Source organism: Rhipicephalus sanguineus, chromosome 1 (genome assembly GCF_013339695.2).
Source record: "Rhipicephalus sanguineus isolate Rsan-2018 chromosome 1, BIME_Rsan_1.4, whole genome shotgun sequence".
In the NCBI taxonomy this organism is placed as follows: domain Eukaryota; kingdom Metazoa; phylum Arthropoda; class Arachnida; order Ixodida; family Ixodidae; genus Rhipicephalus; species Rhipicephalus sanguineus.
Window position 1 is genome coordinate 146,315,870 of NC_051176.1, and position 13,293 is coordinate 146,329,162.

The 13,293-nt window shown below is 44.4% G+C and overlaps 1 protein-coding gene across 1 annotated transcript; it reads left to right on the forward strand.

Moving 5' to 3' along the window:
* Window positions 1-52: 52 nt before the first annotated feature.
* Window positions 53-13,072, forward strand: LOC119399702 (torsin-1A-interacting protein 2). Its single transcript, XM_037666542.2, has 3 exons — window positions 53-147; window positions 6,296-6,482; window positions 11,435-13,072. The coding sequence occupies exons 2-3, from the start codon at window positions 6,303-6,305 to the stop codon at window positions 12,299-12,301; spliced, it is 1,047 nt and encodes a 348-aa protein (XP_037522470.1). The 5' UTR covers window positions 53-147; window positions 6,296-6,302; the 3' UTR covers window positions 12,302-13,072.
* The last annotated feature ends 221 nt before the right edge of the window (window positions 13,073-13,293 follow it).

Genomic DNA, 13,293 nt, shown 5'->3' on the forward strand with positions numbered 1-13,293 from the left:
CAAAAACTTTATGAGCAAAGCCTACGATTACATAGTCGAAATAGCCGAAATCGTGTCAACACAATCCAAACCAATACAATTGAAGCCATTTGTTCTAAAGAAGTAAACTGATGCTGGAGCGAGAGCGACTATATTTAAAGCGCAAAGGTTTGTTTCATTCCATTCTTATCTTCTTGAGGTAGTAAAAAAACAGTTCTTACAACAACGCTGCTTCTTTGAAAAGCGTCGCAACCATATTTTTTATTGGGTTAACGTTTCCGACAGGTGTATGTCTGCGGATCATAGCAAGTACGGTGGGCATTTAAAGATATAGACCGTTTTAGCAGCCGTTTGATCTGAGTACGCCGTGTCCCTAAATCTCACCTTCGTCGTGTGGAGAAAACACGAACCGCTTGAGCTTGTTGAAAATTATTAACTCACTGGGATGTGCGTAGCGTTCCGTATCCTTTGTCTTTATGAAACGTATTTTACCAGTTCTCGCCAAGTTGAGATTGCTTTCAAAGAAAGTGATCATTGTGGAAATACCGCAATGCAGTGCTACATGGCAGTCGTGTAACAGTGGTGAAAATGTTCGCGTATGTCGGAACGCTTATCGATGGCTTTGATGAGTAGGTTTCTGGCACTTTAGTGGCTGACGCGGGAAAATTCGGAAAAACACAGCTGTGCGCTTAGTTTTTGTATGCAGTCGTATACCATCTCGATTTCCGTCATGTAACTGTATCTGCTAGATGTAACTGTGATAATGAAAATACAAATGTGATTGAAAGTTGTGCAGCTGCAAATGTATTTTAAGCTTGGCTAGGAAGCAAAATATAAATGTGCATCCACCTCCCAACTAGTGCCATCATGGCCATCTGATACTCCGTAAAGCTTGACACATTAGGTGAGGAAAGCAGCAGAGTGCTTTTATTCTTGACAAGCCAGCAAAATGTATCGGATAGATTAAGTCTTCAAAGTGAACGTTTTATTAAATGCGAAGCATTTCTTAGCAAACCCAAGACACTTTGAGCGTTTCTATCTATCTGTCTATCTAGCCGCCTACGCCTGGGTGCTCTCGTGGTCGCCTCCTCAGCTTGGTGTAGACCAAAAATGGCATGGGAGGGTAAGAGGGTTTGACGAATATGACTGTCTGGTCATGACATGAATAACGTCAAAATCCTGTTGCGTACATCGTCAAGCCCTTCCCTCCAGACACGTGTGGCACATACCCGTTACCACAGGCTACGGTAAGCGGGCATGCGCCACTTGTAATTTGACAGTTTATATCTTCTCAGGAACTGCGAGAACAGACATTGTAATTTAGGTGAGAGAGTGGAAAGAAAAACTGACATAGGCAGCGTTGACCTAACGAATGCGAGGCACAAATCAAGATCCCAGTAGGAATTGAACCCAAGCATTCTGCGTGGCAGTGAGGTATTCCACTGCAGAACCACGCCACGCCTCGAAACTGCTTTGGAAAAAAGACCCTGTGCAGGGGTAATGTCGGTACAACGTCAACTGTGGTTGCAGTGCTGGCTATCTAATTTTATAAGAAAGCAATGAACATTACATATGTACTTCTATGAGACAGGCATCATGACGGGTTAACATCAGTTGTGGTTCCAGTGTTGGCTCCGCTTTTATAGAAGTATACTAATAAACATTACATTTGTATTGCTATGATTCAGCAAGCTATATTCAAGTGTTGCTTGACCATGAAGAAATGCGCGAACGAAAGTTACATATGATATTCACATCATCACACCATAAAGTGCACTTCATTTCAACAATACTGCCTTGTGTACTCTAAAGTGAGTGCTGACGTTACACAAGACCATAAGTTACCTTTTAATGCCGGTGTAGCCGACGTGCCTGGTGAGGCCACGATGTGTGCACAACTACTACGTTGACAAAAATATGTCGATCCACCTCGTGACGCTTGGCTCAAAGCCAACAAATGCAGCATAAACAACTGCTCGCCGATTGCTTCGCATGGAACTGATTCCCATGAGGCGTGGGATCTGCCGAATATAAAAAAAAAAATTTAATTGAGTGTATCACATTCCATAATGTTTATTGGTGATGTGTTAGAGGGTCTCTAAACCACTTCCGATATTTTTTTTTATCATTTCAAGTAAACATGCACATGGAGTTCAGAATGCTGTCATGATCAACATTGCCAATTTTCACGTCTACGTGTTGGTTGCAGACTCATGCACAACCGCAACACCACAACTAAATTTCTACCGCTGGGTGGTTTAGAGGCCTTTAACCTTTTCGCTCCCATTGACGAGTATAGTCGTGAGATTTTGTACCAAAATGACCGATGACGACTATACTCGATATCAACAAAAATTGGTCCCACGTGGAACCAATGGTGACTACACTCGTCCTAGTTGTGTTTCTTGACGCTAGATGGCCATACTTGTCCATGTTGTACCATTTGTGTCTCGGCTTTCATTTTATAGCCATCTTTCGTTGTACTGCCATATGGTGAAGCCATCTTTCAGTTATCTTTTTTTACACAGTTATTGAAATAAAGGAGCCGCATTGGATTGAAAGACTGGTGCCGTTTTATTCAGAAAAAAAAAAGCTCTAAAAGTTCAGCGAAAAAATTTTTGGCCAATAGTTGGTACAATTTTCTTCTTTTTTTACGGTAGCGAAAGGGTTAAAGCACAAATGTACAGTCAACCACAAAAGTTTACAGACCACGTGAGCGTGTGCTATAATGCCTGACCATGCCACCTAGCAGTGTGCCACTTACTGTCTACTGCAGCGCTAGGTCGAGAATGCACCATTTTATTCATTGACATATCAATTGTCTACTGCCATGCAGCGCATTGTTAGTTCATTGTTTTTACGCATAGCGCTAATATGCAGGAAGACTGTCACACTTTTACTATGATAGCAGAATCACAGCAATCATGGTGCGCCTTGAGTGGTGTGCTGTTGGGTAGATATTAGTATGTGTGAAGGGTTGCGACTGATAGCAGTTATATTAATATACTGCTTGAGAGGGAGAATCACACGTAGTCATGACTGCCGAGGAGCACGTTGCATTGTAATTGAGAAAACTAGACAATATTTGTGCCCATTGAGGAAATAGAAAGGCTATCGATCAAGGGATGGATGCGCCTTGGGCGTAGCACTGTTGTCGATTGCCTCTGGCGTAGCAGAAATGTCGTGAAGAGGCTGTTGGCTACATGCTTGTGTGGTCCGTAAACCATTACAGTTTACTGTACTTTGATTTAGTCACATATTAAATAAGCTCTGGTGGTATAAGTTAATCTGGAGCCGTCCAGTATTTGTCAATGCCTGGCACTCCTTTATGTCTTCAGACAAATATGGAGGACTCCGTATTTCTCTGAGGACTTGGGTTAAAGCAGCATTGGCTAGGACAACTTAATATCAAGATGCCAGGAAGCTTGCAATCATAACAGGAAAATAATGGGCTTGTTGCACAGAAAAGCACACAGTGTTGAAAGAAATCATTTGTGTTCAAACCATTGGAGGTGATTGTCAAAGTAAGCAATATCTTGTGTGACTATTAGGATGTGTGACAATAAGAGGTTGCACACACTGCTGCAACTTGAATAGGTCCTCAATAAAATGGTTTATTAAACATTTACCTGGAACTTCCGTAAATGCTATTGTGAAGCACATCTCTGTGGTAGCATCACACCCGCTTTCTCAATAGTCATGGTGGCATCGTGTCAGCTGTAATCTTTCATTTGTTGCAGTTCATGCTCCCTCTCTTCCTACTGTTTGGTGACATTGCTGCAACATTCTGCTTTTGCACTGCACTGTTTTCTCTCTTTGACTTTCTGGTATTTGGAAGTTCGCTTGGGCACCACCATTTCAATTGCCTGATCTGTTGTAAATAATCTAGTCATTTTCTGTTTTGTTGATGCTTTGGAAGGCACAGAGAGGGATGTTTTTCGGTTGTGCTCACGAAGGCTACTGAACACCAGATCAGTGCTCAGGGAGCTGCTGGGCTTGATGTCATGCTGTCACTGGTAGCTGGAGCAATTCCACTGCAACCAAGTAGCACATGTGTCGGTGCAACAGGTGCCATGACGCCATTGCTCCATATGGGGATGAATTGGCTATTTCTCCACGTGTGGAGAAATTGTTCAGGGATTTCCAGTTAGTGATGTCAGAGCATTCGTCAACCAGTTTAGGCACGATGCATTGCTCTTGTGCCCTGGCACTAGCCTCTCTGATTCATTCCCTACTCCTTCCCGCTAACAATACCCTCTCCCAGGCCAGATGGACACTAAGAAGGGAAGGGGGTATGAAAACGAGTTTATTGCTTAACATTTCAATGAACATTCCGGCTTGAAGCGCACAGGCTACAACACAGTACTACAACTGCAAGGTTCCAAAATTTGAACCTTGTATTCAAGATGTGCTTCACAGTCTGTGCTTTACAAGATTTGACAAGGCAGCCGCTGAAATCATCAGCATCTGTCAGTGACATTGTTTCTCTCACATTGTCTTAGCACAGTTGGCACATTGTTAGACCGCTGTGGCCCAGAGACAGCCGAATGCACCCTGCGCTAATCTATTCAAATCTTGCAAAAGATTAATCGTGAATTCCATTGGCCGATTCGGAGCACTTCCGGTAGCAGTTTTTCTGCTCCATTCGGAGCAAGTCTGTTCCATTGGCTGATTGAGAGTGCTCCCTGTATGTTTCATTGGCAGATCTGGAGCAGCTCCGGCGCCAGATCCACTCCACGGAGCAGCTCTCTCTACTCCGCGAAAAGCGGCGGATTCGACCGGAAGTCGCAAGCTCCCCGCGCGTGTGCAGAGCGTGGCGTACCGCGTGTGCGATGAAATGTGCTGTCCGACCGCGCCTGTTCTCTCCGCTGGCGCCCATGAAGGCGAAAACGGCGCGAACCGCGAGAAATGCTGGGCGCTTGCGAAGCAGGTGTGCGCTAGTGCCCCCTACCGTTTGCTCTGACGAGGGCGCTTGTGTTCCATTGGCAGATTTCCTTCGGATGCTCTCCACGGAGTGGAGTGCTCCAGCGAAGAGTTCGTCGGCCACTCCGAATCCGCCAATGGAATTCACCATAAGTATCACCACCCTGGTAGTCCCAGGCCTTCACAAGCGGCATTCACAGGCTGCTCTGAAGTCTTGTGCTTTCAAGATATGCTTCACAAGCTGCAGACTCACTAATGAACATCATATGCACAGTAAAGTGCACTCATAGCTTGTGTGTCTGCAGCTAGCTAGATGGAAAGAATTTCACAGTTTCTTCTACATTTCTGGTATTTGTGATGTTATTACCTTAGAAATTTGACCTTGCACTAGTTAAGGGGGTACAGGTCTATTTATTTCGACTATTTATTTTCAGCGTTAAAGGTCTGGTCCTCAGAAATGCAGCCAAGCCTCGCAGCCCCTTGAATGGCTTAGCAGCTTTTCTACAGCCAGTTTAAATTTTGTTTCCAGTTATACTGTATTGTGGCATCATTACCCACTAGTTTATCATGTGAGGAGAGGAGATTGCGGCATTTTGATGCTCACACTGGCTTGCTCGGTCATGTGCTATGCTGCTACATTACTCCGCACAACAAATGGCAGCATCTGACGCTATCGAGCAAGCTAGAGCGATGGCCAGAATGATGTGGTGTGCTGCTTTCATGTGTTACCTTCTGGGTCATGATGTCATGATATGGTATAACCTCTGGAAATAAGACCGAGACCTACTGTAGAAGTTATGTTCAATTATTCATCAAGACCTCAGGCTTGAAGTATTCTATGTTTCTGAAGTCCCAGTCCTTCAGTTATTGCTAAAAACGAGAGAAAGAAAAGGAAACTACAAAATATTGTGTCAATACTCCTTAAAAGTTACTGCTTATATATTGTGTAGTGAAGAAGAGGAAGAAGCTACGCTCGGGCGTCTGTTGCTGTGCGCATGATCTGTGTTACTGTTGGACCGGCGCTACTTCGACTGCACAAGTCGTCAGTGCTTTATTAATAAATCGTCACATGACATTTCTTTTAAAATATTTTTATTAATGGATTTAAAGCTGATCCATAATATAGCATATTCTTGCACATTTGAATTAACCTTTTACTGAATTTGTGTAAACACTGCAAAATAAGCAGTTTGTGGGAGGGGAATTGTAAATTTACAGGTTCACTTGATGCAGGACACTAGTCATTGATCTCTGAGAAAGCCCTGAATTTCACAAGGCTTACAATGAAAATAATGACAATGTTGTAGCCTGTCTAATAGCCCCCATACACTTTATTTATTACAAGATTTAAGTTCTGTTTGCTACACAATATCTCATTTGCACCTTCATCCAGGGGAGCAATGAGTTCGAGGCAGCAGCATGAGGAACATTTGGTGAGGCGAGGGATCCATGACAGAAGGAGTAGTCATCACGATGCTGATATAACCGATTCTTGTGATGATGCTGAAGACCAGACAGACAGGGCTGAGCACGTATCTACAGATGCTAACATTGAGGAGCCATTGGAGCAAGAGTCACATGTAAGTGTCTCCATCTACATAGTAATTGGACCAAGACACCACTCCAGGGTAATATCAGAGCTTGAAGGGATCCGAAGTGAAACCTGCTACATTTCAACAAAAATCGCATAATTTGTGCTGTGCATGCATGAAGGTGCCATTTTTATGGTCTTTCGGAGAAAAACAAGCTGGCAGATGCTGTAAATCTATATTCTAGTTACCATTATAATTTTTAGTGGCCATAGGAGCAGACAGGCAAGAGCTACGTACAGTTTAAAAAAATCTCTCAAGGCCATTACAACAGAGAATATTATTCGATTGAGCTAATGAAGATGAGCAGGTAGATCGCACTTTCCACCCCTTGATGGATTCACTTTACAATAATGTCCATACCTAACCACCTCGCAATACAACTTAGCCTGTTGCTACCATTTTGCCCAGCTGCAAACACAAACATACAGTGCCTCGTAAATGATTACTTCAGAATGATGTGCGTTCTTTGCCATAAGGTTTTGCTTTCTACAAATAGATGGCAGTGTAAGCTTGCATGTTGTTCCAGAGCTTGAGGTTCTGACCCAGACGATGCTCGGGAGGGGCGACATGGAAGCCGAATTTGCCGTGTATTGTGGGAGGTCATAGATAAATGGTTGGGTGTGTCCATATAAGAACAAACATGAGGTCACCATTCCCTTTTTGGATGAAATTTACTCTAGGTGCAGGTTTTAGACCCAGGACAATGATTTCATGGTTAGTATAGTGAAAAGAAAAATTTGTTCACCTAAAAAAAAATACGCTAATTTCGGCCTCAACAGAAATGCCTTTCTACAAATTTCTCAATTTCTGAACTTTGAGTGCACCTAGCGAAAAATAGGTGCACTTCTTGGTCACAACATTTATTTCCAACAAAGAACAAGTGAAATTCAATCTTATGAGTATTTTATTTCCCTTTGCTGTGGAAGGACTTTTGAGCGAAAAAAATCACAAATGTGGGAAACTGCACAGAATACCTCTATTTCAAGAATTCATTCCTGCAGACAAGTTAAACTGAGGATAACAAAACTCAGTGAATATTGAGTTTGGTATTACCCTTTCTTTGGAGATAATTTTCGTGGGTTTTCCACACACTGTTGTATTTTAAGATTGTGGTGAAACATATGTGGTTTATCAAAATTGGCAGTTTGAAAATTCTTTTCTCCAGGCCATTTTTAATTTTTTTTTAAGTCTCTATGATTGAAGTCAGAGACATTGTCTACCATTCTGTGTAAAAAAATGTTGCATTATTTGAGTTGCTAGCAGGTTGTAATACGTCAAATGGGACCAACCCAACCTCGGGTCCACGACACCACTATTGCGCTCGTCGAAATTCAGTTTAAAAGCTTTTAGTGTCAAACTGCTTGATTTTAATAAATATCTGTGCATGCTGTGACATGCTTTATATATGCATGTTTTTCTGTGAACATGGTGCACGTGTACCAGGTGTTCAAAGCTAAGCTTTCTGATTTTGTTAAAATTAAGCACTGAGAAGAATGTGAAAATCACCTTTGCAGATAAGTTATGTATCCAGGGGGACACAAAGTGAGACAATAATTATCGCTGTCAGCCGCCCAATTAACTAAGATTGCATAATGAACTTTTTAACGGTTGCAGCAAACGGTCATGTTTGTATTGAAAAGTTGGGGGCAGTCGCGTTTCTACACAGTTCCACTTGGAAGAATTGTTCTAGCATGTCTGTGCCCCGAGATATCCCGCTGCAAAGTTTAATTGCGGTTTGTATGATTATGCATGTAAGACGGTGAGGATCGACACAATGTTCTTCCCCGATGTGCCGTGGCAGTTGCGAGCAGCCGGTAGCAAAAGGGTAACCGCAGTGACTCCACTCCTGCGCCAACTGCGCCAAAGTGCGCCAAATTGCAATTACTGCGCCATCCTGATAATATCGACGAAATTTGCGCCAAGCTGCGCCAAAGTCTTGGGTTTGGGGGCGTCTATCACCGGCAATTGCACCGCCAGCGCGTCAGAACATGTGCAGCTCGATCTTGGGGCTGCCAATAAAGTCGCAATCATGGACCAAGAATTATTCCGCTGAATAAATAGCGCTCGCGCGTGCGTTCCGAGTAAGCCACGATGCCATGCACGGTGCCGACGCAGCTTCTGTTCTGCAAGTCGGCTCGACAGCAAAACGCGCTCTCCGCAGAGGCTCGTGACGTTTAGGCCTATCAGTAGCGAGAAAGTGCGACGGCGATTCATCGGCGGACGTCGTCTGTTCCAGAAACGCTGCTGATAGCTCGTTTCAAGCGTCGCATGGCACGTAAGGAAAGCAATGTTCAGTAATAACTACATGAGTGCCGCTAAAATGTCTGTCACTTCTGTTTCCGGACATCGCGGAATGAAATCTGGGATCGCTCGCAGTAGATATATGGGACAATATCGAATTTTCCTTGCTTCGCGTTTATGGAAGAGTACGTGAACGGTGGAAACGCGTTGACACTTTTCCTCAGATATACTTTATCTATGGATCTTCATCCAGAACAGCTTTTTCGTAATTCCTTCCGCCAGCACGTCCGAGTTTGTAATCACTCTGCGGTAAATACCCCCTAAAAGGCCCTGCCCTTTCGAGCTCACGTGCTAGGGTTCCAATACGAATTTTTTGCTTGCTTTTTTAAAAATGTCATCTCATTAGTAAAATCATATCTCCTGGTCGGAGCAGCCGCAAATGCGCAGCTGTCAGTAGCGGGCCCGTCGCTGACGGCCCACAGTGAAGCGGCTACGCCATGTTACACGTCCGCCCCTCGCTTTCGGGGGTCAATAGCTAACGGTTAAAAAAACCCAGTTTCGCTTATGAGCGAAGCAATGAATGCGATACCAAAAAATTGTATTGTGAAACGAAGTAAGACTAGCAGCTAACTCTTTTGGATCCGATCTCGCGTAACTCAACAAAACGCTGGTTTAAGCGAATATGGCCCCTCCAGGAACCGAAGCGTTTTCTTACTCTGAGTTCTCTAAACGCGAAGTAAGCGTTGAAGGCACAGCAAGTTTACGAGCCGTCTCCTGATGACTCGAGATAGCGCGCGCGCAAGCGACTGCGCCCTTTGAACGATGCGCCCCCCCCCCCCTTCCGCTCCGCTGGCGTCCCTTCATGCTCCTTACGAAAGACGGGTGGGGCGTTTCCTCTTTGTTTGATGAGCAATCGACGGCAGGCCCGCACGCGGGAAGATGTTATCTCATGCGTTGTCCGTGCGGCGGAGACAGACGGCCGGCTAGTTTAATCTGCGCTTCAGCCGCGTTCGTCGCCAGCGCTCGCGAGCTTTTACCCGCGGCTAGAATGCGCGTGGTGATGTTAATAATTTAGACTTTATACGGAAAATTACAGCAACGGCGACGGCAAAAATCCGCCGAGAGTGTCCATATAATTGCTGTCGCAAGGGTCAATGTACGGGGCAGATTTTGCGCCCCCCCCTCTTAGGTTCTTTCAGAGGCCACGGATGTGGAAATTTCGCGCAAAGAAATCACAAGGGGAGGGTTAAGGGGAGCGCGGTTAAGCCCCCCCCCCTAATCACCCTCTTAGGTGATTAGGGGGGGCTCCCCCCCCCCCTGTGCGCACGCCTATGCTCCTGAGATGATTTTTTCCATGAGATTTGCAATGAATCGAAATATTTCTAGCCTTCATAAGAGCCCCATAATAATACTCAGGTGCTTGAATGTTAAAGGGGTCATGAAGCACCTCTTGGGCTTGAAAAAACACAACCTGCGGAAAGCTGGCACGGCTATGAACTGCTCTGCAAAATATTACAGTCGTGCGCGTCGCGTAAACCCCACAAGCGGAGCGCGAATTTGCCGTTTCCTCAGGCGCCCTCTTTTCAAACAGAGGCCTGTTCTCACTCTCGTCGGTGGGCGGGGCGTCTGCATGCGTACGTCGCGGAGACATAGCATGCTTATTGGCCGATAGCCGAATGAGATGCGCTTCTTGCCACGGGGTGCCGCCACTTGCCCGCGCGCTTACTTCTCAGTCTGCTATTTTTACACGGTAGCCGCACTCGCGCATGCGAATCACAGCGGGAGAGCGATCGCGTTTCATGACGCGCGCTGACGTGACTTCTTACCCCCGTGCCATCCCTCCCTGTCTAGCTTCCAGTGCGCTCGTCGGCACGAGAAAAGAGAGAAAGCGCTGAGAGCGTGCGCCAAACCCCCGTAACTCCGCTGATTCTTGACGGATTCTAGAAATTTTTGCGGCAATCGATTCGGGAGGCAGTAAACTCCTATACTAACGTCATTAGATCATTACTTGGAAAAGTGGTTCATGACCCCTTTAATGCAATATGCTTCTGTATTGCACTCCAGGATGTAAAATTCGCTGCTCCATATGCTCCCAGATGCAAAATTATCTGCTCCAAAGTGCTCCAAGATGAAAATTTTGCTGCTCCAAAGTGCTCCAAAACGGAAATTTTGCTGCTCCAAAAATTGCTCCAAATCAGAAGTCCTCGGTAGCATCACTGTAACCGTTATCATCTTTGCCTGAGCCTTCGACCCGTGGTCAGATTAAATGGCGCACGCAACTGCCGTGGCACATCGGGGAGGAGCTTTGCGCCAGTGCTCACTGTCTTGCATGCGTAATCATGCAAACCGCAATTAAACTTTGAAGCGGGATATCTCGGAGCACAGACGTGCTAGAACAATTCTTCCAAGTGGAACTGTGTAGAAACGCGACAGCCCCCAACGTTTCAATACAGACAGGCCCGTTTGCTGCAACCGTTAAAAAGTTCATTATGCAATCCTAGTTAATTGGGTGGCTGACAGTGATAATTATTGTCTCACTTTGTGACCCCCTGGATACATAACTTATCTGCAAAGGTGGTTTTCACATTCTTCTCAATGCTGAATTTTAACAAAATCAGAAAGCTTAACTTTGGACACTCAGTATATTCTTGCTGAGATACGTGCAATTGAAAAATCCGTTTTAAAAAATTCTCTTCTAGGCATTCAAACCAAGTCATACGAAGCCAATATATCCTGACCTCACAGCCTATAAGAGGAGGCTGTCTATCCCCAGAACTCCTTCACCACCTAGACGCAAGAAAGAGCCACCACTGCAGAACCAGAAGGCACTCTATTATTTTTGTGTAATTTCTGTTGTCTGTGCGCTCATACTAATTGTGCAGTACCTGTTCAGTGAACAACCAATGCATGTGTCATTGGCTGATAGGCGCCTAGGAACATTGCGAGAACATCTTCGTAAGCTGAAGGACACTTTTGTAGCACAGCCTGAATATAATTGGCAGATCATACGTAGCTCTGTTATGGACATGATTAATGACACTGGTGTCTACTCAGGTCCAGCTGTGATCACGTTTCTCGCATCTGTTAAAAATGAACGTTTTGCAACATGTCTTTCCCAACAGGTAGCAACTGCCTTGTCGTACACTTTTGATGATGGTGGAGATTATGGAACTATTGCTGCTGATGAGTTGTCAGTGTCCGAAGATGTTGCAAGGCACATTATTGAGAATCGGTGCAAAGAAGTGGTAGAGATGCGGAGACGACATATAATAGTTGCGTCACACCTAGAACAGTGGAACCCTGATGCAGCAATGATGCTGCACCCCTTGTGTGACCAAGAAAATGCTTTGTACAAAAACGTGACGTACATTCTAACTGTCTTCACCAAGCATGAAGATGTGTCTGGCCAAAGGGAGAGAAAAGAGTATGATCGTCTTGCTGAGAATGCACTTAACAATGCTTGGGAGTCTATGGACACTAACCAACGGCATGCCATCATAAGTAGGGTGACTGGCAATGTTGTGTTAGTGCGAGAAGACTCTTCATTATGTGCATCACCTAGCTAGGAAACTGCTTGAGCAAGTACCGTTTCCAATCTGATGACTGTGATGGCTTTTATGCCTTGAATGTGGTGTGACAAGCTAGTGGCATGCTGAGAAAACATTGTAGGCCTCTTTCACTGTTGGGGAAAGTGCGCATAGTGAAATTTTGTTATAATATTTAGCGCACATTTGAAGTAAGAAACACCAGAAAATATTTCCCTTTGTACCTGTTGAAATACTCTGTGGTAAGAGGCTATAGTGATCTCCCCATTAACATGGGTTACCAACTGAAGGCTTGCATTGTATAGTGGTGGCCATCTTGCTGGACATGATAGGAATTGATGCTTTTTCCATATTGGGGCAGACTTCCCATCATCACATGTTCAAATTTTTGCATGGTGGCAGTTGCTACATCGGCCTAATTGTGTTGATCTTTTTGCAAGGCACAAATTTGGCAAACAGACCTGCTGGCAAGACTTGAATTTGTAGTCACAAGGAGCTGAGGCATATGAACAGGTGAATGTTATGTTTTGACAATAGCCAGCAGGTGAATGTTGGTAAGGCTGTTTTATCCCAGCAAATGTGAAGTGTTTCAGTTTTACTTTTGCAAATTTGTTGCATGCAAAACTTGAGTAGTTAATGTAATCATGGCACATTATGTGTTTTTAGTGTGCAGCTGATGCAGTTGACGTAGCCGGTGAGGTGCTGGAATTACTGTGCCATTTATTTGTACAACAAACTGTGTATAAGAAATTATTATTGTTCAGTAAATAATGTAAACTGTTATTACAAGTATCCATATTTCTTTTTTCTTTTGTCTTATCATTTTGAAGCATGGTTCTTTGTGCTTGCTTGACCATGTTTATTTCGGTTTTTGTCAGCTTCCTTGCTTTCATTGGGATGCTTTTAATACCACATAATATACTTTTGTAAAAGCACACTGCAATACAAATCGCGGTATCAGAACATAACCAGGTGTTGCACATTATTGTGGGTGCCAAGTACTGCAGATTTTT

Excerpts from the sequence above, each read along its gene's own strand:
- LOC119399702 (XM_037666542.2), top strand. The coding sequence starts at position 6,303 with ATGAGTTCGAGGCAGCAGCATGAGGAACATTTGGTGAGGCGAGGGATC. Across the intron at positions 6,483-11,434 it reads CATTGGAGCAAGAGTCACAT|GCATTCAAACCAAGTCATAC; the intron begins GTAAGTGTCTCC and ends ATTCTCTTCTAG.